We start from the raw sequence: 27,987 nt of genomic DNA, 5'->3' as shown, positions 1-27,987 counted from the left end.
TGTATTTATGTAAGGTATATATATAAATCAAACTGTAAAGTTACATTTAGTATGGAATAATAATAAAATAAATTAGAAAAGTAAAGGTGAAACAGTTATGTAGTTGTTACATCACGATGTCTGTCTCGTTTGTATTCTGACGTCATAAGTCTGGTCCAATCCGATGTAAGAATCGGAAACTAACATAAATGTTAGGACAACCCTGGAAAATAGAATAATGTATTTAAGTTTTATATTATCAGAACTATTAATGTTTTCATTGATACAAACTATTTAAAATCTAACTTTTTTTTTCAAGGAGGGTAATATCTTGAGAATATAAAGTTTTTAAATACAGAGCATTTAATAACTTAAATGGTTAAAATAGCTTGTTATACATTTAAAAAAACTATTCAGTTAACGAACAACACCTAATCACCCTAAAAACGTTGCAAAGGGTTTCAAATTCATTTTCAACATTAAAAACTAAATTAAAACAAACTTGTTGTTTTAATTTTCTTTAAGAAACTATTGCATAAACTATTATTTTTATATTTTTTACCAAAATATGAAAACAAATTTTTACTAGTAATAGCCCCAAAATAAATAAAAATCTTGAAACTATTATAAAAACTATTTTTATAAATAAATACAAACTTGGTGTTGTTGTTTTGGGGGGTGAGGAAGAGGAGGGACTCGTTGCCATGGCTACGCAGCGTTGCCACCCTCTTCAGGGCGATCAGCTCCCGGGTGTCCTTGTTCAACACCACCAGGAACCACCCCTCCAGTTTCGGCTTCGGAAAGCGCGGAGTGAGCGATTTGTCGTCCAACTTCTGTGGTAATCAACATTAATTTTAGTTTTTTGACTAAAAATATTTTTTAGTATAGTTAGTTTTGATTAGTATGTCTTTGATCTTTATAAAAAGTTTGAGGTCTTAGTTACTTGTGATTATGTTTTATATTTGAGTATTGTGTGCTTAAGTTTTGTTAAATAATATTGATTTAGTATTTTTATTATTAAGTGTTGTAATAATTTTATATTGTATCTTTATTTCATCTGTGAAAAATGCACATAAATTGAAATCTTAGTTACTAAAGATTGTAATTTAAAATTTAGTCTTGACGTTTGAGACTAAAAAAAGAGTGTTCATAAATTTAATAAAGTTAAAAGTTTATAAGAGGTAAATTAGTTTATCAAAACAGTCTGGGTTTTATATTTAAAAGTTATTTTATTTAACTAATCAAAACAATGTTTACTTTATTAAAGAGGCACTGCATTCTTTTCAGCTTGACGTTCAACAGATATTCGGTGTCCGGTTCCACATCAACCCAAGTTGTGTCATCCAGTAAAGATTTTCCTGTTTAAATACTTATTTTAATAAATTTCATTGACTTCTGATGAAACTGATAGTTATTTTCAATTAATAAATTACAGATTTCATTTGTATTATTCTAATAAAGATACGGTTCTGAAAAAAATATATTTAACTTAGAAGTGAGTTTTAGCATTGACGCTTTACAAAGCTAAAAAAGTACTAACACAAAAAAAAAAACTTTAAAAAAGTTTTAATATAAAGAATTCGATTTTTTACCGAAGCAAGAGGGAACATCTTGTGAGATGTTGTTTTCATCGCTGGTAGAAGAAAGACTCATTGAAACATCTATCAGTGGAAGTTTTTGCAAGTGGGACATAACCTGCAAGTATAAAAACATTTACCAACAAAATATTAGAAAGTTTTCAAAAAGATTTAACTAGTAATGTATTTGCATAAAATATGTAATTAAAACTTTTAAGTTTTTACTTGCAAGGTTTAAGTTAAATTAACTTGATTTTTACTTATATATCTTCAAAATAGCTGATAATATTTATATTTAATACATTAAACTATAAATTCAATATACTTACACTTGATATATCATAAAAATTAAACCCGATTTTTTATAAAATACTAAATTATCAAGAAAAACGAAAACAAAATTCAACAAACTTTTTCGAGATGATCTTTGGAATAAATTTCAGAAAGTTGGTATCTAATTTCCTGGCTACCCTGTTTACTCCTGCTTTTTTGCGCCAACATTGCCAGTGAGGTTCCCATGTTTATTTGACTGAAATTTCAAAATAAATATTTGTTTTATGTAATATTTTGATTTTAAACACTTCATTTCAGTAAGCTTATTTTATGACTAAAGTGTTCGAATAATCTAAACGGTAAAGAATATAAATTTGACAATAATAAATAATATTTTAAAAATCTATCTTCTTTGGCAAGTTTGAAACAAAGTTAATGTTTTCTAATGAAATACAAAAAGCTCAACTAAAGTTTGTAGACTGAAAAGTTAAATACAAACTATGTGCATAAAAAATCAAAGCAATAAGCTTTACACCGCATTTCAAATAATTTAAAATAAAAGGATCAAACTTCTAAAATAATTTTTAATCAACTCAACAAGTTGATGTGATCTCAAGTTGTAAGAAAAAAACAGTCTTTGCAAACGTGTGATAAAGCAAATATGATAAATCAAATAAAAACAAAGTTCAAACTCGAACAAGTCGATGTGGTCTTGCGTGGTGTTTGGCAGTGTTAACAGCGGGTTGTAGTGGTGCCACGCCGCTTGCGATATCATCTGTATGCAGTGCATGCACCTCACCGACGTCGAAGCCCATCCCCTGTCCGCCGATGCGTCCACGAACGCCTGTGACGTAATAATGACGTGATTATTACTACTAAAATAAATAGTGAAAGCTTATTGGTTTTTTTGTAATAATGCTTGATTTAGCCTGTTTAAAAGATTACACACTTGAATTTTGAATTTAAGTAAGTGGTTAAAGCGTGATGAAAATATTTATAAAGACCTGAAATAGTTTACTAATGAGTTATTTCATTTTATTCTCAATTAAATTAAGTAAAACTATTGAAACAGTATAAATTAGTATAGTTAACTTTGAGCTCTAATTTTAAAAATCTTAGATGGCTAGTGCACTTTAATTAAAAAGCCTTCATAAAAATTAACAAGACACCATAGAGTCATTCGTAGTTATAAGAAAAAAACATCAGCAAAATAACCAATGAGAAACCTGCAAAATCCTGATGGACTGATCGAGGACTGTTTTGAGGTCTGTGACGTAATCGGTGCTGGGGAGTGGGGTCCTGCTGAAATGGGCGTACAGCAAAAGCAGGGACTTCGTTGAAGCTTCCTCGAACGTTTTCAATTTGAACTTCACTGGAAGCTCCTTTGCCAGTTCGCTGCGAGTAAGAAAAACATTTATATGATGTCTTGTTTCAAATATATTTAGTGAAATATTTGATTTTGTTGTTTTGTCATACGTAGTACATTTTATTTATTAAAATATTTCGCAGCCAACTTTCAATGTTATTACAATAGTTAAGATTCCATAATGTCACTATCAATTATAACTAAAAAAAAAGTGTTTTTTTTTATAATTTTTAATGCTTTTTTATACCACACAAACAATTATATTGCAGCAGTTACCTGTTAACACTGTCCTCGTTATGCCTGACTGGTAACTCGTTGTATTCTTGAGCTTGAGACAAAATTTCCAAAACTTCTTCAATATTCATATCGTTTCGCATGTCGTCATTCAACATTCTATAATTTCATAAAAGATAACTTATTATGAATTTACGTAAAAAATCATTAAGTTCTGTTTAATATACTGTTAATCTAATCGTTTTTATATAAGTAAAAAAATACTATGTAGTATTAATAAAACAACCATTCAGTGAAAGATTGCAGTTTTGTTTTATATTAAACCACTTTAGTTAAATCTAAATCCCTATGTTTTTGATAAATTTATAAATAAAATGACAAATTTTAATCAATAAAACAAACACTTTTGATAGCTATATATTATAAAACATATAATGTTTAAATAAAATAAATAATAAAAGTGCATGATTGTCTCTAAAACTACAAGAAGAAGAGTACAAACCTTGAGATTAAATAAGTGTTATACAACAAAACTCCTTTTAAATTAACTTTCAAGTCTGCCGAAAATTATTTGAAAATAATCTTATACTAAAATTTACTTTAATACTTTACAAATAATTTCTATTTAACTAAACAACAATAAAGTGGTCGTTTTTGTTTTAAGATACAAACCTCATAGTGAGATGGGAGAGGTAGTAGTAGGAGGCGATCCTGCCGAAGTTGGTGGACTGCAATTGGTCGGGACAGTCCTCATTGTCGGTTGGCATGGCAACGCAAGCCGAAGTCCTTAACACGGATATGGCCTGCTGAAGCAACCGCGACAAATATTCGTTCACCGAATCGTGTTCTTTATAAATATAATATTTTACTTAATTTATAATACAAATAATTTTTATCAAGTTTCATTAATATTTAAGTTAAACGCTATATGTGTCTTGTTGTAAATAACTACATTTGTTTTTTAAATGTTAAGTAACACGAGCTTTAGGTAAAAACAGATGAAAAAATTAATTAATCTCAAATGTTATCAAAATACAATTTTTGTACATATTACTGCAAACATAAAAGTATATTAGAGTTGCTAATGTTAAAAGTTCACTTTTATAAATTGATTGGTTTTAAGTTTTAATTTTTATCGTTAGTTATACAAATTTGAAGTAGCTGCTATGAAACTTAACAAAAAAAGTAAACCAGTTAAATCTAAGCTCTTTTAAAGAAAAAACATTAAACAAAAACATATACGAAAAACAAATACTACTCACCACAGTCAATGAGGTTGTAATAGCTCGGGTTCATCAGCAACCTTCTGAAGAAGTAAGTCCAAGTCAGATAGTCAATTGCTTCTTGATTGTTGCAAATAGTTCCTGCCACTATCTCCGCGTTTAAATGGTCCTGAACCACCTAAATATTAAAAAAAAATTAGATAATAAAACAATAGGACAAAAATAAAAGTCAAGAAAATCTTAATAACTATTTGTTTGTAGTTACGTGTATGCAGTTTTTAATTCAAAATAATTTTTTTTAAACTACGAAAGTCCAAAAAACCTCAAAAAAGTACATATCACTACAATAGCAATAAATACACTGTACTTTTACACATTGAACAAACATTCATAAAAATCAATTATATGTTATTCATACTGAATAAAGTAACAAACGTCGAGCAAGCTGCTTTCAACGGGGAAAGGTTCGTAGAGGAATTTTTTGTAGAAGGGTTTCTTGACGTCGTGCACGAAAATGCACGCGACAGCTTTGTCGTCGAACTGAGGCCTCCCAGCCCTTCCCATCATTTGCAACACATCTGTGATTGGTTGGTTGAATTAGTTAGTTGCATGCTTTTATGATAGTAAAGACATAGTATTTTTTTTAACTTGCAGCTAATTTGTTTTTATTTTAACTGAACTAAAATAAGTAACCGTGAACTAAAAAGTTCAAAGTCTTAAAGTTTCAACTTCAAGTATTTGTACTTCACCTGAATGTTTATTAAACTATAACTTAGTTTTTTTAATAAAATTTTCAAGCAAATAACATAAGTACTAAAAATAACAAAAAATATTTAGATATAAAAATATTGTTTTGTGATGAAAAATTATTTAAAATAAAACTAACCAGTAATGGGGAAATCGTGATATCTGTTCGTTTTACCGTCGAAATATTCAGTTCCCTTGACAATCACCAAGTGGGCTGGCAAGTTGACACCCCAGGCGAGAGTGGACGTTGCTATCAGTGTCTGAATCTTCTGCTTTCCTGCAAATAAAACAACTATAAACTTATGAAATATCAACTAATATTTATGTAAATTTAAATAAAACCATAAACTAAAATAAATTAGATTTTAAACTTTACTTTAAAAGCAAGTTTAAAAATGAGCAACATTTTAAAACTTCTTGTAATAAAAAATGAACCAGGTTTATCGACACATAAAATAATAACAAAATATTATACAAAACAAATACAAACCGAACAAGTCTTCCACGATGCTCCTGTCTCTTTCCACGAGTCCTGCGTGGTGGAGACCTATTCCAAAGGACAAGGTGAACTTCAAATTCGGATCTCTGACCTTCGACGTCGCCTGCTCAACCTGATAAATACGATATGTATATAAATGAAGCTACTGCTGATACATAAAAAAACATTTCAGACTTCTAAAACATGTGATATAAAATGCACTTGTTGAAAGATTGTGAAAATATACTATAGTTTTTAATTGCATTGAAAAGCATTTTGGTTGTAAAAGCTTAAAAAACAAGTATCTTACAAAAAAATATTTACAAATAATCAAAAATAGTTCTTTAAAATTTGTCCTAGTATCTCATTCTTACGAAAAGTGTCTTAGTACAAAAAAACTTGGTTGTAGTACCGTAACAAACGAATGTTTTATAGAACACTAGGTAAATAAAATTAAAAACTATTACTTCAAATTCGTCCATACTGAGCCACTGCTTGGGGTTGTCTTCAGCGGCCAGATAAGCGATGAGGTCCAGTGCGGTTAATCGAGTTTGTCTCCTCGAAGATACGAACACAAGTGTGGGCTTCGTTGGCGAGTGTGTCTTTATTGCTGTTTATTAGTACAAGCTTAATCAGAAGTTCAATAACTTTTGTTGTTTAGTTACAACATAATAACAAGAAAAAAAGTACTAAACGAGTAAACTAAAACTAAGCGTCGTCTTAACAATAAGAGCTTTAAAGTAAATAATTATAATGTAAAGTTAAATGTATTCCACAGTCGTTATACACAAGTGGTTCTGCAAATTTTGATAAACCTTGCGCATTACTAGACTATTAAGCAAACACTCTTTACAAAAACCTCTTGCTGTTGAGGTTTAAAAAACTTAATATCTATAAAAAATTTATGAACTGGTAGGACTCACAAAATAACTTATAATAACATAAGCTTGAATATCTAATTTCTTATTACTCTTAGAATACTAGTGCAATATAATTTATTATTTATGTTAACTACAGTGCTTCCTCGCTAATCCGGCCAAGTTGGGCAAGATTTTTTTGAAAATACGGCCGGATTTGTCTTTGGCCGGATAAGAACAAAATATCGCTTTTTTTATAAATTATCTACCTTAGTTATAATATGAATGTATATAACAAAACGTAGTATAAAATTTCTGTTAATTTAATTTATTTTACTTTATTCACGTTTTAGCAGCTCCAATTAGTCCCAGCTCCTCCTTTTCGGCTTTAAACTTTCTGAACTTTTCTAAGCCTCTCAAAATGTCATTTAAAGTTGATTTACCAATGTTAAACTGGCTCATTATAACAGCTTTAAGCACATTATTGTTTGCCATTTCGCAAACTTTTAACTTGTTTTCAATTGTTAGTTGAACGCGTTTTCGTTTCTTTGCTGTCTTATCCATTTTTTAACCAGATATGTTGATTGTAGTATATTAAAGTGTAACTTGCTTAGCAAAGACAGAAACATTGCAAATGAATAATAAACAAGTTTGTTACAACTGAGCGGGAAAAGTATGAAAAAAACTTGAAATTATACAAATGATACTTTATTATGACGTAACAATATTTGCTTGCATACATATAGAACGTGAATTGAATACTTTTTCGAAGTAAAATGAAATTAAACTCTAAAGTAAATAAGTCGACTTCTCGACTAAAACCGGCCGGATTAGCGAGGAACCGGATTAGCGAGGACCGGATTAGCGAGGAAGCACTGTACTGTGTAAATCGAGAAACACAGCTACATGCAAACTTTATTTATTTGCTTAAGTCAATAGTAAAAAAAAAGAAAATTAATTTACCCTGAAAGCAAGGCTTGTTCATGAGTGCCATTCTGGGGCAATAATGCTTGCCTGCGAACCCGTGAATGTGAGTTTCCATGGGAACCGGTCTCACAGATGGTCTAAAGTTGAACAACCCCATCTATAGGAATATATACACAGTTGATCAAATAATGATAACTTAATTATCAATGATGTTATTAGTGAAAACTACTACAAAAAATTTGTTAGTATTAAAAATATGTACAACTAGAAAGAAAAGGTAATGTTTAAACTTGATTATTTTGATTATGTTTGAAAATAGTTTAATAAAAAAATATTTTATTATTATAACATATTCTTAGTACACAGTTAGTTGAAAATTAATAAATATCTTTTTGATTGACTAAATACTTTAAAAAACATAAAAAAACCTGTTTTATTCCCAGCCAGTCGGCGAGATCTCTGGCGTTGGCAAGAGCTGTGGATAGTCCAACAATGCGCACTTTGTGGTTTGTTTGAGAAGAAATAAAATTCGTTCTCGAAACAATCACCTCCAAAACCGGACCACGGTCCTGGCCTGTTTGTATTAGTGAGTTAAGATTCATTTGAAGTGAAAAAACATGGTTAACATTAAGAGAAACACTAAGAACTTTTCACAAATTCCTATTTATTTTATTGTTTCAAATCACCTTTTTCTTTAGTAGTTGATAGTAAACCAGTATAGTTGTAATGTTAAAATACACAAAAACATATAAATATATCAGTAACTGAAATAGTTCTACTGATTAAAAGACATATTCCTAATAATAATTGCAGACAGAGAATAAATATTTTAAATTATTATTAAAAGAGTACTATTTAAACCTGTTTACTGAGTAATAAGTATGTTTATTATATTAGTAGACACAAAATAAATTCAGTAAACTGTTAATTGTCATCTACAACTTTTCAACACAAAAACCAACCGAGCAAATGTATTTCATCGATGATGAGCAACGTCACTTTTCTGACGTAATCCCTGGTCGCCCACGACCTCGATATTCCGTCCCATTTCTCCGGAGTTGTTATTATGACGTCACTGCGGGCAACCGCTTTCATGTCAGGAGCCACGTCACCGGTCAGTTCTACCAACCTGTTTTGTAAAACAAATAATTTTTATGGTCAATGAACTTATTTTTAAGTAAATACTCCAGCAAAAACATAGGTACTTAAATATTTGTAAAGTTTTATTTTTCCTTAATCACAAGTTAATTAGATATACTGTGGTTTTTTTTATATCATAAAAATCTTTGTAATAATATATTTTTCACAAGTTACTCCTCCAATAGTTTACCTACAGAATTTATGCAATTTAGCTTGCTTAAAGTTTAAAGTTGAAAAATAGTTTGTAGTACTTTTTGTAATAAGCGAAAAAAAAAGCTTTTACTTCTCATCATTAACTGGATAAAAACTTCTCAAATTGTTTTAAAGGCGCTAGAGGTTGAAGAGGTGCAAGAATTTAAAATAAATTTCAAGCAGTAAGATTCAATTCACTTGATGTCGAGTTGTTTTTCCAGTCTCCTGCCCCAGTCCTTCATTCTCTCCCTGACAAGCGCCTTCAGCGGGGCGATGTAGACGCACTTACATCCGGGATGTTCGCGCAACATGCGGAACAAGGCCAGCTCACCGGCCACCGTCTTACCGCTACCGGTGGGCGCGCCAACGAGTGCATTGGTGTCGTTGTGGTACAAACAGTGGAATATTTGAGTTTGTATCGGATTGAAGTGAGTGAATTTGTATATGTCAATGAACTTTTGCTCCTCCAAAGCCGTCGTCGGCAGAGGATCCAAATCCAACAGTTCTGTGAGGATTGATTTGTTTAATAAACGCTTTACAAAGCATATGCCAAGTTGACACTTTAAATTTATTACTACCGTCAAACAAGAGTTTATCAAATGAAGCGACATCTTTATAAACCTCAAATAAATTTTAAGTTCTAAAATTAATTTCAAACCTTCGTAAAAATATCAACGTTTTGCTTTATTAAAAAATGAGCATTACTCTAGTGAACTTATTGTATCCAGATCCGGTCGGATCCAGATCCACTTTTGAAAAATGAAGCTCCAGATCCGGATCCTGCAGATTATTATTTTAACCAAGTAAACATCAACGAACCGGTGTGAGGGGGATGCTGCTCGGGGAGAATGAGGTGCTGGAATGAAACGGGACAGACGCAGGTGGACCCGAACCACCGGTCCGACTCGATGTAGACCATGTACTGGGTCGGGTGCGGCTCGTTCAGAGGGATGGTGAACACCATGTTGTGCGACTCGTGACGCACCACCTGTGACGTCATAATCGATTTTAAGTTGATGCAACTTATGTTATAAATTCAAGGTTAACTTTGAAACTCTGGTAAAGTTCATGTTGACACTAGATAGGTTTTATTGTAAATAAATTTAAATAAACAGTTGCTAGACAGTTATTAAATCTGCTTAGATCGTTTTAACACTTGCGAGAACTTTTTATTATAGGTTATTCTAATAAAAAAAGTTTTTTGTTTTAAGTCTGGGATTTCAAAGTAGACTTTATAGTAACTTTGTAAGGGAATTCTAAGTTAAAGTAAACTATTAGCTGAAAAAGTACAAGTATGACAAAAATTACCAATACTTTATTTTCTTACCAAGTATTTAATGATAATGTATCGTATGCTATTCTAAACATTTATTAAGTACTACAAAAATATGGCTAACCTGTTTTTTGGGCATGAAAAAATACTCGGAATGGTACATTGTGTCAGTGTCGGGGTCTTCCACCCAAACCCAAAAAGACTCGTGCTTGGATCCATGTGACTATATAAATAATATTTATATGTTTTTTTATTATCATTTAACTGGTAGATATCCAAGCAGGCTTAAATAGGTAAAATAAAAGAGAAACTCAAAATAATTCCGAGCATTGTAGTTTAAATTATTAAATATACTTAGTGATATCTTTCTAATCTACTGACATGACTTAATTCATTTTTATCACACTTGACAGTTATTAAATTTATTTTCGTTAAAATTAAGTTATTAAAAATTAAAAAATTATGTCAACTCACATGGTTATCCCAGTTAAACTCAGGGGTGATTGTCAGGCTTATTTTCAGTATGGTCCTGGTGATTGGCTGGATTTGAGTTTCCATGTGCAGGTAGGGAATCTGGTTAACCAGATGCTTCACTTTACTGCCAATGCTCGGGTGATGTAAGACGTTTCCTGTTTGTTATAATATTTTAAGTTAAACATGTTTTCTAAGATAAGCAAAAGTTTTCAAGAACAACTAACTATGAAACCATAGAGCCTTAAAATAAAAAGCAAAAGTTTTTTTTTTCAAAACGTTGTAAAATAAATAAATCCAGGTTGTAAGGCAGGTCTTTAATATCTCTTAAAATTCACTTGATTATATAAAGTATTTGATAAAATCTAAAAGTTGGTTTAGAAAAATCAAAGCAAGTTACAAAAACTATACAGGCAAATGTAGCCATGAGACCTACATTTACCAGAACAAACAAATAAAACTGAAGCAGCTTAATAAAAAAAAAACTCTGCTACTTCCGTAATACAAACAACAGCCTAGCGCCTTCTAGCGGATAAAAAAACCAACCGATTTCGCCGCTGGTCAGCTCCCTCAGCTTGGTGGCGTCGAGGGACTTCCCCTCAATTTTCCTCAAAACGTCGGCGGTGAGCTTGTGGAAGCCGAACTGCCGCAGCTCGCTGTCCCACGGCCACATCCGGCGGTCCACGCACTTGCACAGCTTCAGCACCCGCGACGACAATTTGGCCATCCCCCGTTTCAAAACTATCTCGAAGACGGCGCGCACTATGCGCGAGGCGTTCTGTGAAAAATTACAAAAATTTTTGGTAAGTTTAAATGCATCTAGTAGCTTTTAGCTTGAGTGAAAAAAATTATGTTTAAAAATTTGAGCAAGGAACAGAGTCATCTTGTATGTTTTTAAGTTCCAAATTATTTTTAAATAAATCAATTCTTTTTTAAGATTTCCAGCTGAAAATCAGCAAACTTGTAAAACAAAAGTAAGTTTAAAATTTGTGGCATAAAAATATTAGTGGTTAATTTCAGCGTTAAAAACGCAATAAAAAATTATTTTTTTGTTTCATACTACTTTTTAACACCAAATGAACTCTTTTAAAAATTTTCACATGATAACCAGTGCTGAAACTAAACTCTGATCAAATTCTGTCAATAAACAATAAACGCACAGTTTAATTCAAACAACCAACCTGCTGTATGTTAACTTACATTTTTTACTTACATATGTTAACTTTATTTAACAATCTTAAATAAAACTCTTATAAAACTTTAACGTGATGATCAATGCTGAAACCAAGCTTCAAGCTTGTTATAAATAAATGCACAGTTTCAAACCTGCTGTATGTAAGTCATGTCGGACATGAGGGAGAAGCTTCTGACCGGACCGCGGGACACGAACGTCTGGAACAAGATGTTGGCCTTCCCGTCCGTGTCCTCCGCCACGATCCTCCCGCTTGCCGGGCAGTACTCGTGCATCAGGTCGTCCAACTCCTGCATCTCGTCGTCCCTGACCTGTGGTTGTTGGGGTGTTATGTTAGGGAATTTCCCTGACATGTGAATGATAATTTATTAGTGAGATTTACTTATACTTGTGAATGTTCCTTGTTTAGAATAACTTTGGTGGATAAGATGCACTTTATGCGTTTAGCAGATTTCAAAAAACACAGCCTTTATTATTATGACAAATACACTAACGTTCGTACGTTAAGGCTGACTTTTAATGATATTGTTATACAACATAAAACTTAGCAATATAAATACAATTATTTATCTATTCGCTTGAAAGACTTTGGAATTTATAAAATTTTTTAGTACTAAAGTTTGCCATTTCCAAGCAAACTGTTAGTTTTAACAAACCTCTGTTTTAATGTACTCAATAGAAAAGCGAGCAAACTAACTTTTATTTGTGTAAACTCGCTGGACTTAGAAATCATGGCGAGAATTTCGTTGATGTTCATCTCTGGTTTGATGAGCTTGTTGTACAAATCTATGCTCTCGTATTTGATGTAGTAATGAGACGCTGTCCGGCCCAAGTCGGTCGGGTGACAGTATCCTTTTAATTAATAAAGTTTGAAGTGAAATTAGAAAAATAGTGTTTTATTGTGTAAAATTTTATATGATTCTATAGTGGTAAATAACTGTTAGTGTTTGGTAATAAGAAATTTGAGTATTTTTTGTATATTTGATTTTAAGTAATCTAATTGAATAAAAAGTATTATAAGTACTGACGAAAACCATAGGAAGAAAAATTTTACTGTAATAAATTTCTGCTCGATTAAATTTTCTTTGTGCTAAAAAATTCCAGATATAAAAAACTCAACAAACCATTTTTAACATCATATCTGATCATTCTAAGTTTATCCAAATGCCTTGATGTTCTCTTACATAAATCAACTTGCCAATTTCTTAAACCCGGATCGTCCTACAAATCATGTAAACAGATAAGCAATAAAACATGTTAGTTTAGGACAAAAATATACAGATTTAAATTTCAATGACAGGTTTGTTTTCACAAAACAAATCGTTTTAAGTGATGAAACAGTAAACAGGTTAAAAATATCAGACACAACAAAACAATGAATAATACCAAATAGCAACGAATTAATACAACAAAAAATATATACAAAGCTCCTAACCTGACAATCCTGATAGGATATGCCGTACACCAGAGGATTTTTCTTGATTCTGACAAACAGGTAAGTGTAGGACAGCCACTTAACAGCATCTTCTATGTTGTTGACTGTGCCAAGAGATATCTGGAATTTTTTAAGGTTTTTATTTAAAAGTAAAAAAACAGTTTCATAAAAAGTATTTTCTGTTCAAACAGTGAATAGTTTACAGCTTGATAACACCTCTGGGTAAAAATATTGTACTAAAATATTCTTTGAATAATTGTTATTTATTGACTATAAGTGCATACTAAAAATGTTCAAAACTAAGTCAATTTTTTTAATTTTTAATCAACTGTCAAGACTTTTATGTATTTATTTTTTAAAGTAATTTAGACTTGCTTCAGCATTTAGATTGTCGATAAGCCTTTCAACGAATTGACTCTCTATAGGATTTTGACGCGTCATCAGCGAAATGTATCTACAAAAAATTGAAAATAATTGAAACAAAGCAACATTTTCTAAATGTGTACAGATATTGAAACTGCTCTATTTATCGTGGGTAGTAATTGTTTATAAAAAACAAATAGAAAACCTGCTAACTTTTTATGCTATTATCTACAAATAATCTAAATTTATTATCTTAATATACCGTGTGTATTCATTATTTGTTATCAAATAAAAGTAAAACCTGCTCAATTTATCGTGTGTAGTGATGATTGTAGCTTCACCAGTCGTATCGAACTGAGGCCTGCCTGCGCGACCAAATATCTGCGGAAAAATTGATAAAACAATTAAAATTTAATTTACCTTTTAGTTTTGGATTAATACAAACTTAAAAACTTAATTCACATTAGTTTGCAAAAATTATTTAATTTTTGTTAGCTACCTCATACATAACTAAACTTCTTCAGACGTATAGAAAGAGTTTAAGTATCAAAACTTTTTGAATTGATAAACATCACAACCTTAGTTAAATGAATTTATCAAATACCTATTATCAAATCTGAGTTTTTTTAGATAAAAAGTATCTTCCAATTTTTTTATTGAACATTTATACTACTATCAACAAAGCTATACAAATATAATTTTATCAAAAGCGTATCAAATGGAATGCCCAATGTGTCAAATGGAATGCAACACACTAATGCTTTTAGCAAAATACACTTTTGAGTTATAACAGTGTTAAAATAGGTTAAACTATGACTTATCGCTTAACTTTTTGTCTAAAAACTATATTTAGATCTGTTAAAGTTTTTGTTAACTTAAATATAAATTATTCGACAAACTGTCAATTTTAGTAATGTATATAGCGTTAATAAGCTAACATAAAGTAAAAACAGTTATAAACTAGTAATCATCACCTGCATAACATCCAGTATTCCGAGATCAACGAACGACCCCTGTTTTGCGTCATAATACTGAGTTCCCTTTATGACGACAGCGTGCGCGGGTAAATTGACTCCCCAGGCGAGCGTTGACGTACAACACAGCACTCTTATCATACCTGTGAATATATAAGGGTTCTCAATATGTGTTGTTTGCATTAAATTGTTGCAATTCTTCGCTATTTGTTGTTTGTGTATTACAGGGTTCGTGCGCGAAATTTTGTTTATTTAGTCTGACTAAGACCAATTTAGCCTGACATTTTTTCAAAGTAAGGAAAATTCCCTTTAGAAGTCATTTTAGGTATTTGGGGGTCTTGATTAGTACTATTGTAGTCTCCGACTTCAACCAGCTTTATCTCAAAAATATTTTGAACTTTAAAAATCTGCAAAAAGCAACTCATAGCTTAGTTAAAAGTAAATAAAATAAGACTAAATTGTAAAAAAGGTGATTAACCCCCTATGCCCTTATAATAACAAACTCAGTGATAAGTTTTAAAATAAGTGTTATATCTAATCTATTACTAGTGTAAAAAATTAATTTATATTACTAAACACAATTGTTCAGTTTAATTAAGCACTAACTAAAAACATCATAACCATAAGAGTTATAATAAAACGATGTGCATTGTCGTGTTTTATTAAAATTTAAAATGAAACGCTTACATATAATATGAATAAGTAAGAAATGTGTATTATAATATTTTGACTAATATTTAAAATTGATACATAATAATAAATCATAAACTCTAAATAAATACATTGATTGTTGATGTCGTAACCTTTAATTTGAACCTTTAATATTTTGTTTTTGTAAGGAAAAATGAATTGTACCTAAAATTTGTACTTCCACAAAACTTAGTATTTATATCTTAAAGCTAAGTTTTAGTGTTGTAAATATCTCTAATAACTTTAAACAAACATTAAAATATATGAATAAACTGCTAAGTATTTTAATGTAAAAAGTATTTGGTAAAAAGCCTTTAAATTAGAGATTAAAACAGTAAATCTACTCAAAACTAAATAATGAATATTCTTAAAATTTTTTAGAAATTCGACAAAAGGTTTTAAGCATTTATTTTTACAAATACTGACTGATTTTGTCTTTAATAACTAAATCTTTATTTAGAAATAAATTCACATCTAAATTTAATCTTAAAAAGGTTTCTCAATTTTTTTTAATCAAAAATTTTAAAGCATTTGAACTGAGAAAAACTCAAACTTTTGAATAAAAAAACTGATTTAGCCTGACTTAGCCTGAAGCGCACGAACCCTGATATTAGTTTCATACCTTTTTAAAAACGAGCTTGAAAAGTTGTCATGAAGAAATACTTATTTTATATTCTTAGTCTTAATGATAAGTTGAAGAGTTTAGTTACTTTTAACACTGTAGCATAAAAAACATTTAGGAGTAGTTTCTACTTTTAGTTTTTTTATATAAAAATCAAACAAACCGGCGGCAAACATTCTTTCCATCATAGTCCTGTCTTTTCTCAACAGCCCGGCGTGATGAATCCCGATTCCTTTGGTGAAGAGCTTGTGCAGAATTTTGTTTCTAGACAACTGGACCTTTGATATTTGTAACAAACTTTCAAACTTTTTGTTATTTTCTAAAAATAAATAACTTAAGTTCAGCAAAACAAGCTTTTGCTTTACTTTATAACAGTAAGCCGAAAATAAACAACTTTTCTTTTAAAAAAATTGAATTTTATATAAGTTTAAACTGAAATAAATAGAAACATATTAGGATAAAACTAGATAAATGATTCATAAATACTGTCAATAAAGATAAACAAATACAAACCTTGTTGAGAGCATCGGTGTAACCTTGTAGTTCCATCTGTGTGTTGACGAACAAGCTTGTCTCGCCATTTTCGTGAGCCAAGTGGGCAAGTGACTCTGCTGCGGTAACTGTGGCATTACGAGCGTGCACGAACACAAGAACCTTGAAATATAATTAAACATTAGTTGTTAAGATTTTATAAATCTATGTAAGGTTTTGTCACTAAATTGAAGCTACCGTGCACAATGGCTTTTAAAATATTTTACTTATCAAACTTTTTGTAATAACTTTATACTTGTTTTAACTATTCACACATAATCATTCATATTTAATGTGTTGAAATGAACTTATAAAAATAAAAGTTTCTTTTTGTAAAGTTTACTTCTAAAATTAAAGCTAGAGGTTTAGAGGGACTATTTAAATTAGATAATTTTTTGTTTTAATTGTCTTTATCAGCATAACCAAACTTGCTGAAAAAACACACAATAATATTAAAAAACCCTTTTTAAGTAAGTATTTTACCATCTTTCACATTGTTTTCGTCCTTATAAATTACTCTCCCTACCTGCTCATTTTTCTTCAAATTTTCAACGACTTTGTCGTAGCAAGCTTCATCCATCTGCCGTCTCTGTCCCATGATGGAGGTGGATTTGACTCCCATGAAGTTCTGCTGGAGGGGAACTGGCCTGAACCTGCCGTCAAAGAAGAACAAGCCGGAAGATCTGAGAATTGTGGGAAAGTAAGAAAACAAGAAAATTAAATATATAGTTATTTAAAATAGTTAAACATATTGCTCGATCTGAAAATTGTGGTTTAGTGTAAAATAAGTAAGAAAACAAGATTAGTTAGATTCAAGTGAAAATTTAAACAGCTAAATACGTTGAATTTTATGATTTAGTCTCAAAGCTGTTTTATTATAAAGTTAGTTTTTAAATTGTTGGAAAATAAGAAAAATCAATTTGAAAGTATACTGTTTATGTTTTTAATAACTGTTTATACACATCTATCTGTACAAATACAAGCTTCGAATAGGTAATAGCATTTACGTCACACCAATAAAACTTTCTTAATTAATTTTCATCATCAAAGAAAAAAAAAACCACTGCTATACAAAATGATCAAGTCTACAAATCTAGTTTTTTATAAACTTTCAAAACTTGAATATATTTCAAACAACTTACAAATTGACACGCAAGAAATTGGCGACGTCAATATAGTTGGGCAGGGTGGCTGATAAACCCACGATTCTTATCATGCTCTGCTGCTGCTCCACCTTTTGAACAAACAAACTTTAAAATTGCTCAACCTTTTGAATATGTTTGAAATTAACCTTTGTTAAAAGCACTTAAAACTAATAAAGAAAAAATAAATTAGGTTACTTATACTTTTGTAAAAATTTATACGCTCACCAAGCGCTAAATTAAATACGGAATATAGGCACACTAAAAACCTTCTCTAAAACCCACTCTGTAAATCCAAATATTTCAATTTATTCAAACTTGTCTCAAAGTTCTTGCAACGATGGTTTCGATGACTGGACCTCTTTCGTCGTGCAGCAGGTGAACTTCGTCGATGATCAGCAGTTTGACGAGTCTGGCAAGCGCGATGTCTCCCGTGGACTTGCGGGTCATCACGTCCCATTTCTCCGGAGTCACTACCAACATCTGTTAGATTAGATTGTAAATTGTAGATTAAATTTATCATTATAGTGTGAGAACATCTATTAAAAAATATTCAGTTTGCTAATAAGAAAAAGACTCAAAATATATAGCAAATATCAAGTAAAGCCTTTAGCAAAGTTTATGAAATGTGAAAAATTTACATAACCCTTTGAAAACAGGCTTTAAAATATAATAACAAACTTCTAAAAACTAACTGAATTTTTTTTTTATAGTCAAATATAGATTCATTTCTAATTGAAGAAAAGTTTTAAATATACCATACAATATGAAGTAAACAAAAACTTATAAAAACAACTTAGGCAAAGTCAACTAAATACTTACCTGCGTTGTGTGAATCTCACTCTTGGTCAGGTTCATGTCCCCTGTAAGCTCCCTGACAACCAAACCCAACGGGGCCAGTCGCCTGCCGAAACTTTCCGCCATTTCGGCGGCCAGCGCCTTCATTGGAGCCACGTACACTATCTGAAAATAAATTTATGCATAGAAACAAATGTGAAGAAAATTTTAGGTAAATTGCTTATTTTGAGGAAATATCATCAATTAATGCTTTTTAAATAAATTTATTAAAAAAAGTTAGTGCTTAACTTTATAAAAGCTAAAAATGCTAAGAATTTTTTAATTTAAAATTATATACTGTACATATTTTTGCGTTTTATAACTCATCCGAAATTTAAAATAACAAAACAAATTTCTATTATCAAAACTAAGTAAAATATTTACTAACTTTGAAGCTGTTCAGCTTTAGTATCCCGTCCTCAATATTGTTCATCACCTCCCTAACGATGGTCAGCATGGCAACGTTGGTCTTACCCGCGCCAGTGGGGGCGCAGATGAGCATGTTCTCGTTGCTATGGAAAGCGGTGGGGAAGACTTTTGATTGGATCACGTTCAGCCTTTTGATCCCACCGAATGCTAGTTGCGCCATCTAAAGTTTTTTTGTTAAAAAAGGATGTTTTTTTTCAATTCATAACGTATTACATTTAGAAAAATAAATAGAACATTGAGAAAGACAGTAATAAAACGTAACTTAATTTTATAAAAACCATTATTTCGATATTTAGTAAAATTATTTTGTTTCTAGGCACTATCGAGCGAAAACATTAAAAATATTCTACTTTGCATTTATTTCATAACGAATCTTCTTCAAACTTTCGACACTTTTTGAATTTTTAAGTGAATGCACGAATTTTCATAATTTTGAATGATAATATTTTTTTGGAATTTTGAAAATTTTATTTATTGGAAACTCTATCATTTTACTTTTATAAAAACTATCTATGAAACATTTCACGAAAACCTGGGGACTCAAGCTTTCAGATAGGAATTAATGTTTACTTTTTTTTTAATTGGACCCCTTATGGCCTTTACTGACATAGTTTTTGAAACAATCTATAGAACTTACAAGTATTTGAACTATGCATAGCTAAATTTATGTTTTAAATCTAACTTAAGAAAACTGAGCGAGGATTTATCTATTAAACTACAATTCTTGAATGTTTATTTTTAATTGAAAGCTTACTGATATTTAACTGATGAAAAAGTATTTCTTTTATAATTAACGATTTTAGTCACGAAAACAGAGTATGAGTCTAATATCTACAAAGTAAAGTACCTCGTCCAGACCATCTGTTATTTTCACCAGGTCCCACGGAGGGGTCGTGAAGCTTTTAGAGGCGGGAAGTTTGAATTCCTCGTAGTTCTGGTGAGTGTTCCTCTCCGCCCCTGCTGGAAGTGCCATCTGAAATAAAAACGTAGAAAAATAAGTTCTGATCAAGATTATTTTTGAATGAAACAGTTGACAATCAGTATAGGGTTTTGCAGTGTATAAATAACAAGCCAATATATTATTTTTAAAAAGTTATTGTTATATTAGTAAAACACTCAGAGTAACTAATTATAAAATATCATTGGCTGCAAAAAAAAACGAACTTTTGTTGAAAATTTAAATTTTGCTGTAATCATTGAACTTACAAAAAAAATCTGCAATATTTTAAAAAATCATAACAAACTTTGGTTTGACAGATCATGGCGGTGAACTGCTGCAGTGTGGTCGACTGTTTGGCGTCGAAAACGTTCGGAAGGATTATCTTCTTGGAAAAATCAACTTTCTCCAACATTCCCTCGCGGTTGATCGTGTACGAAGTCCGCAGATCGTCCTTTCTACAAGTATTTATTTTGGTTGTTAATGGCTAAGATGAAATAAAAACAGAGTAATAAGCTATTTTTTCAGAATACTACGGCTTTTCGAGTTCTTTTATAGCACACACATTGTTTATTAATTATTAACTTTAAGTTACGTAAGAGTTGGCGTTCATTTGTATTCAATTCTACATTTTAATTGAAATCTAAAATTACGTTTAAAAATATTGTAAATGTTTTCATTAAAATAACTAGAAACTGTACCTTTGCTCTTTCATTTTGTCGAAATCGAGCCTATCGAGCGACGGCCCCCCGAGAGCGGCGTTCTTGGAGATGAACTTCCCCAGCTTTGCTTTTTCCTTTCTCCTCCGTTTTTCCGCCTCTCTTTCTGAAGAAGTCTGTTTGACGAGATCACGTTTTAAGGTATCAACAATACTTTTCAGATCTAAACATGTTTAAAACATTAATGCGAGTATGTATGTACAAATCAAAACAATAAAATCTTACCATAATTGCTTTTGAACGGCTTCCGTTCTTAGAAGTTTCTGAAAATAGCCAATTTGTCACTTTTATTTGCTAGTAGTTTTATAAACATTGTAAAAATTTAAAGTGCTTTCACTAATGCAACTTCGTAATTTCAATATTTATTTATAACTTTATTATCAATTTAATGTAATTGTTACTAATGTTTGCTAAAAAGAATATTCATTGAAATTTATGTTAAAGTTAGTTTTAGTTTTTTAATTGTTTTTAATCAACGGGCTCTATCAAATGCAGCTAGAAGTTTTTTAGCTAACCAGAACTTTTCTGATTATTTACTATAGTTGAACCTAAAAGAAATAAGAACTACCAATTTCTTCCAGCCTTTTTTGAGCTAAAGCGAGTTCTTCTTCTTTCAATATTTGTTCTCTGTTTTGCAGCATTTCGGCTATCAAATCGAAACGTTCGAATCCAAGTAAGTCACATAGCTGCAATTTAATATACATCAAAAAAATATTCTGATTTATAAAAAATATATCAAAAAATTTTTTTTTATTCAACTGAATATACTTACTTATATACTTTAAATTCGTTCAAGCAGTTTGCCACTAAACAAACATAAATTTTTGAAAATTTAGTTTAGTTTCACATTTTAAGTTAAATTTTATACATGTAAAAACATAGTTATTTGTTCAAAATGCTAAAAAAGAATTTCCCTTTCATTGAAACTTTTCATTTAAATTCAATTTTAATTTAGAGGTTATTACTTTGATAACTGTTTTTATACTTGAAAAAAGACAAAAATTTATCGATTTTTTAGATTTCAATATTATTTTTATTATCAAAATACATACAACCTCCCAAAAGTTTTGTTTTCAATAAAAAACTTTAAAGTCCCAAATTCTATTTTTAAACTGTAATAGCAAAACATGTATAAAAATGGTAAAATATATAATAGTAAAAATTCGTATTTACAATTGAAAAAGTTTGATTAGTGTTCAAAAAATAAACTGTACTTTTACTCTACTAGAATTCTATACAAACTAAACTACTTTTATATATTTTTATATATTTTATATATTATATAAGAATTTTTTATATATTTTCTACTCAAAAACTAATTACATTAATTTTCAATTAATATTATCTATTGCTAAACATTGAAACTTCTTAAATTGCTAAACTTCAAGAACAACCTTTTAAAAACAGTTTAAGATATTTTACACCCACTGATTTGGAAGCAGTTTTATTAAAGTTAAAAAATTATTAAAAATCAGAGTAAAGTATGAAACATAAGCCATTTCAATTACAACTAAGATTTTTCTTAAATGTAGTTTAAAAAACTTTTATTTCAGCATATAATATCTTAAACAGCTTTATAATTCATTAAAAAGTAAACTGTACAAACCCCTTCTTGTAAGTTTTGGTTCGACCTGAGAACGTTCATGACTGCTTGGAGTACACCATCCGATGTGGGTCCATATATGCTGAAATATTTTTAAAAAATTTGAGCAATGTTACTTTGCTTTAAGTTAGAAATTTTTAAAACGCTACTGTAACTTTCTCAAGATAAATTAGCTCAGGTATGCAGTAAATACTGTTAACTGCAATTAAAGTCACAAATTATGCTAAGTATTAAATAAGTACATATTTAAGTGTTCTTAAAATTTAAAAAAACTTACTCTTGTATGTTAGAGCACAGCTTGTTGTATATTTTAAACACAGAAGACGGTTTGAGGGGTTCTTTTTTAACAGGTTCGTTTTGAGCCTTGTTTTTGTGAGAGTCCATCATATTGGACAGTGATGAAACAACGTCTTTGTTGTTGTCGCTGTCCAAAGGCTGGATCAAAGCCTGGAACTCGGCGTCAGTTATTCTCGGCAGTTCTGGTAGTTTGCAGCAGAACTGAAAAATTTGTTTCTGGTAAGAATTGAATACTAAAAAAAACAATTAACTGTGTAAAATACTTTATTTGTTATATGCATTATAACATTGTATAAGTAATTATGTTATTTGTGATAAAAATAAAAATAGGTATCAAATTTTATTTATTTTTATACTGGTTGAAAGTTCTGTATAATAATATTACAAAAAAATAATTTTATATTGTTAAGAAATCAACAATAAGATTAAATATGTACGATTAATTTCAAAATAAGTTTACTAATTTTAACTAGTTTGTTAAAAAGACAAAAAAAAAACAACATATGTACTTTAAAATACGAGTAGTGTATTTCATACTTAAGAACAATTATAGTATTAAAACTAAGTAAAAAATAGGCTTTAAAATTTATATTTCTCACAACAATTTTTTATAACATGTTTTTATTTTTGCAGTTGTAGAACATTTCTGAAAGATGTGTAAAATTTTTGAAATTAAAAATTAAAAAAATACATTTACTTCTTATTTTAACAATTTTCTTAAATAACACAAATTTTGATTAATTAATTCAAACAACGTAGAATAATGTTTTAATGTTTTATTTAAAATTACCAAATACTTTCTAATCTATACCTCATGTTTTCAATTTTGAACTTTAGTTTTCAATAAGCAGCCTTTTTAAATAATATACTAACTACCTATCTTTTATTTTCTATATATTAGTTATAAAGTTATTTGATTTTTGAACGTTGGTAAACTTTACTTATACAACATATTAATGCTTACTTTTATATTTTCACCGAAGATGGTTTTTGGTTTTTCCAATATTTCTTCTAGTTTATCTTGCATGACATATGTGTCACAGCATTCCATCAGTTCAACTAGAACTTGATTGAAATTTTGTAGAGTTTCCATGTTCATTTGTTCAACAATGTCCTTTCTAGAATGATATTTAACAAAATAAACAGCTAGATATTTTTAAGTCACTTATTATTTTTATTAAGCTATACTTACAAAATTAAAAATACTTAAAGAACTTTGCTTTCTAAATTTTTTGTGTTAATTTTTTGTAAGTAGAAACTGTTAAAAAGTTTAAATTCTTGATTATTAAAAAAAGTCAAATAACCTAAAAAAATATGATAAATGACTGTCATTAAACGAAAATAGAAAATCCGATTTTAAATATTTTAAAGATATATATGATTTTTTTTTTAAATAAGCTAAAAGCTATTAATATTTGAGTAGGTAACAATAAAAATTATTATAATAGTATTGTTAGAAACAAATAAAGTTTTGAAAATAATATTAACATTAATTTGCCAAGTAGTTGTTGTTAGATAACTTTTTTCAAAACTGATTATTTTAAACTAAAAAAGCTGCTAAACTAAAAAGAATTGGTAAAATATCTTACTGTATATCAGAAACAGTTTTTAGGAGAATTTTTTCTTGTTTGTACAATCTAGCAATAAGCAGGATGGTTATTGTTTTCTTCCTTTCGGCTTGTTCCTCACTTCCAACTGTATAAAAAATGTTTTGATAACTATCTAACTTATATCAACAACGTTTATAATCTTCATTGGTAAATTTAAATAAGGTGCTACTTGTTTTACATCAAGATTAACAATAGTTCAATAGGTGCATAAAATCAAACAATATAAAAAATTACGTATATTTTGAGTCATCAACAAATTCAGCTATAATAAAGTATTCATAAAAAACTTAATAAATAAAATTGACGAGTTCAAATTGTTATCTTCAATGCAAATATAATATTAAAGTACTGTAGATTTGAAAATTTTGCTAAAAAAGAAATAATAAGCTAGAAAAATTCATTGTTACTTTTATATATAAGTGTTTATTTATGTAAATATCATACTTTTCACATTCTAAAAACCACTTATTTTAATGTTAAAAAATACAATAAGTTAACTGAAATTTTAACCATGTATGGAAGAAATTCAAATACGTGTAAAAAAAATTGAAGCATTTAAAAACTACAAGAATACAGTTAACTTATCTTAAATTTTACATGAAACTCACTTATTTTATTAACAGTTTGAAGTAACTTTTTACAACATTGTTTGACTTTGCTAACACTTTTCTGATCACATAATTCACGGGTCAAAACTTCAAACTCATCCCAAGATAAGTTGATAGTTGGTATTTCGTATATCTAGAAAAAAAATCAAGTTTTTTTATCAAACTAACTTAAAATGCTTATAAAATAAAGTTAAACAACTAAATACTGTATCTGATGGTATTTGCTTTAGTGTATTATTAAAGAGCAAACACATTAAGAGTAATTCAGTTTTAAATACAATTATACTTACAGCATTTATGTAATGTTTTAGATTTAACTACAATTTAATAGATGTTTAGACTGCTTCTAATTTGACTAAGGTTAAGAAGTTTAGCCATGTTTCCAATTAAAACAGGATATTTGAAATCTGAGTAAATGTTTTAAAATAAAATAGGTATACAATTAAGTTTATAGTTTCATATTTCTTTACTTTTTCATTCTTCATCTAATTTATTATAAAGTTTTTTAAGATTTCACAGTTATAAACTTTTATTACCTATATTATTTCTAAATAAAAAAATTATAATTTATGAACTTATAGTTTTTAGGCTTCTGCTAGTTTTATACTATGTTAACAGTTATGACTTATAAAAATAATAAACATTTCAAGTTTTAAAAAAATATTTTGCACAGTAAATAAAATAAATTAACATTTTATTTTTAGTCACACTATGTTATAATGCAGAACTAGTTTAATTGAGTATTTTTATTAAACCACATTTGATGGCTTATAGCAGGAGTCGAAAAATTATTGCTCGGCATGCAGAAAACAACTAAATTATGGTTTATTGCTCTCAACTTGATCATTAGTTCTCATTTATATGTTATTTATTATTTATATGTCATTGCTTATTTTATATCTATTTTATTTAAAAATTGCTTTACAAAAATACTTATAGTATAATTTTTGAAGTAACAGTAGCTTGTGAAATAATTTTTTAACAAACATGACTTTGATCCCTGACTTGAAATAATTTTTATAAAACATAAAATATTTGGTCAAGTTTTTAAATATAATAAATTTTCTAAAATCTTTTTAATTCAAGTGTATAGGATAAAATATTTCACTTGAAACTTTCAAGTGTATTTGATATATGTCCTCCTGTATATTTTTTAGGCTAGAAGTATCAAATAATGCATCTTGAATAACACAAAACAATTTTTTTTTATAAATAATAATTAACTGTCCAATTTAAACACACTACATATTTAAATTACTATTAGATGTTTTAGAGAAAATTCACACAAAGCTTGGTTTTTAACTTGAAAAATTTTTTTTGCATCAAAAAACTATGTTTATAAATTAGAAATTCTTGTACTTTTGAGAAAATAGTTCGGAAATTAACTAAAGTTTCAAGGAATTTATTTACTAGTAGACTGTAAGTAGAAATTATTCAACTATTTGACAGTTAAGTAACTCTGTTCAAGGCGTAGTTAAAAGTATAATTAAGCTTAAATTATTTTATTAGGTTAGTTGTCCATATTTCTACTTGCTATTACAAACATACATATAAAGTGATTAAAAATTTCAAATAATATAAATGTATTGATTCAACAGTGTTTTCAATAAATTTTTAACAACTATTCTTTCTAGGTGTACATCAAAAATATGATTATTTTTTCAGATTTATTCATAATGGTAGTAAAAAAATTTATCTTTTTCAATATTAATTAAAACTAAAAACCATTGTTTTGCAGCAAAATAGACAAATAAACTCAAAAAAAAAAAAACTTTAAGTTGTTCTGAAAACATTATCATAAAAGTTGGTAGATTATTACAAACATATAAATTGAAAATAGTTTTTTTGAAAAAGTTTTGTAAAAAACAGCTCTTTATTAAATTTATGTACATCTTTTAAGGTTTATTTTAAGATATATACTTCATCTAAAAACATTACCTTCATAAAAAATTTGGTAAAACTATTAGTATCTTTTTTTACTAAATAATTACTTTAAAAATTTTGCTTTTTATAAAAACTATAGTAATATATATGAGTATAATAAAGAAAAAAATTTCTAATACACTAAACGTTTGCCTCAGTTTATACTTATAACTATGAATATTACACAAATACTTTTTCTTTAAGCAAATGCTATGCTTAACCAATACACTATAAGTACTAAACTGACTAGTCTTATAAAAATAAAACCAATTCAAAATTATTTAATTAATTAAGAAGTAAAATAATATTACCAAGATAATTGAGTATTACTAAATAGTTTTTTTGTTGATTTTTATTATCAAAAAAATATTTCAATTATTTTTTAATACAGCTCTTTTTCCATAGAAAATATCTTAATAAATGAGGAATAAAAATATTAATATGTTTCACTTCGATAGTTTGTTTAAAAATCTAGAGTATTTTAGAAATTTGAGTATAACACTTTTAAAATTTTTCAAAGGGGCTTATTTATATTTGAACTTTAACAATGTTCATTATATAACAGATTTTGTATGCAAGGTTTTGCTATTAATAAACTTTAGTAAAATGTTTTTACTTTTTAGTTACCTTTAGAATACTTTTTAAAAATTTGACTCTGTAAAGCTGTTCATATTTTATGAGCAGGAAAATGTTATCAGCCATTAAAGTAATGAGTACAAAAAAAGTTGTTTTGATTTTCGAATAGAATGTATGCGTTAAAAAATGAAGGTTGTTTAAATAAGAGGAGTGAATTCATATTGTCTTGTGGACATATAAAAAAGCTCCTTTTAAAATACAATAAATTTTGAAGTATTTTATAGTCACTTAACTGTTGTTTTTGTTAATTTTAGTTGTTTGGTTAGTTAGATGGTAGATCAATTTTTGTACTGAAATTTTGTAATGCACAATATTACGTCATACTGTTTTTTGTTTTTATTTTTGTATAACTTTTGCATCTGTGTTTAGTAAAGTGCTTTTTATCTTAAATCAAACTGGCTGATGGTTACGGTATCTAGTCTCATGAAACATATGTACCAGTATTTTTGAAATCGTACTTTTCAATAAATTATTTAAAAGCTCTACAAATGGGCTCAGTAGAAGGTGTTCAAGTTTAAATAATAACCTTATTTTATATATATATCTATATATATAAGTTCACAACTACAACACATACCTGAAATCTACTGTCTTCAATTTCATCATAGTTCGCAGAAAAATTGCCAAATTTCCTCAATGCATTAGATAATCTTGGCAGTTCAATAGAATTCATAATTTGAAAATAGAAGTTAATTGACGTTT

General features: G+C 28.8%; 1 protein-coding gene across 1 annotated transcript; it reads right to left on the bottom strand.

Moving 5' to 3' along the window:
• Window positions 1-8: 8 nt before the first annotated feature.
• LOC145843939 (activating signal cointegrator 1 complex subunit 3-like) lies at window positions 9-27,972 on the bottom strand. Its single transcript, XM_082951219.1, has 47 exons — window positions 27,863-27,972; window positions 24,727-24,859; window positions 24,098-24,203; window positions 23,473-23,626; window positions 22,489-22,709; window positions 22,215-22,293; window positions 21,177-21,294; window positions 20,834-20,871; window positions 20,591-20,724; window positions 20,197-20,347; window positions 19,800-19,925; window positions 18,912-19,112; window positions 18,509-18,649; window positions 18,005-18,169; window positions 17,687-17,778; window positions 17,071-17,227; window positions 16,527-16,667; window positions 16,177-16,291; window positions 14,702-14,844; window positions 14,029-14,108; window positions 13,740-13,818; window positions 13,365-13,484; window positions 13,054-13,150; window positions 12,627-12,781; window positions 12,064-12,240; window positions 11,284-11,515; window positions 10,741-10,895; window positions 10,391-10,489; window positions 9,813-9,981; window positions 9,192-9,498; window positions 8,624-8,790; window positions 8,090-8,235; window positions 7,698-7,818; window positions 6,345-6,487; window positions 5,890-6,010; window positions 5,539-5,676; window positions 5,088-5,230; window positions 4,692-4,830; window positions 4,102-4,276; window positions 3,472-3,588; window positions 3,056-3,224; window positions 2,522-2,673; window positions 1,968-2,085; window positions 1,572-1,674; window positions 1,237-1,337; window positions 637-812; window positions 9-202 (listed from the first exon to the last, which is right to left on the bottom strand). The coding sequence occupies exons 1-47, from the start codon at window positions 27,956-27,958 to the stop codon at window positions 112-114; spliced, it is 6,501 nt and encodes a 2,166-aa protein (XP_082807345.1). The 5' UTR covers window positions 27,959-27,972; the 3' UTR covers window positions 9-111.
• Window positions 27,973-27,987: the final 15 nt, after the last annotated feature.

Source organism: Thalia democratica, chromosome 9 (assembly GCF_965202585.1).
Source record: "Thalia democratica chromosome 9, ktThaDemo2.hap1.1, whole genome shotgun sequence".
In the NCBI taxonomy this organism is placed as follows: Eukaryota; Metazoa; Chordata; class Thaliacea; order Salpida; family Salpidae; genus Thalia; species Thalia democratica.
This window is presented reverse-complemented; position numbering and strand designations above follow the sequence as displayed.

Bases quoted from the DNA above. Each gene is read 5' to 3' on its own strand.
- LOC145843939 (XM_082951219.1), bottom strand. From the start codon at position 27,958: ATGAATTCTATTGAACTGCCAAGATTATCTAATGCATTGAGGAAATTT. The intron at 18,170-18,508 runs GTAAGTATTTAG...CTAATCTAACAG, and splicing joins GTGAGATTCACACAACGCAG to ATGTTGGTAGTGACTCCGGA. The intron at 5,231-5,538 runs GTTAGTTTTATT...AACCAATCACAG, and splicing joins TCACGATTTCCCCATTACTG to ATGTGTTGCAAATGATGGGA.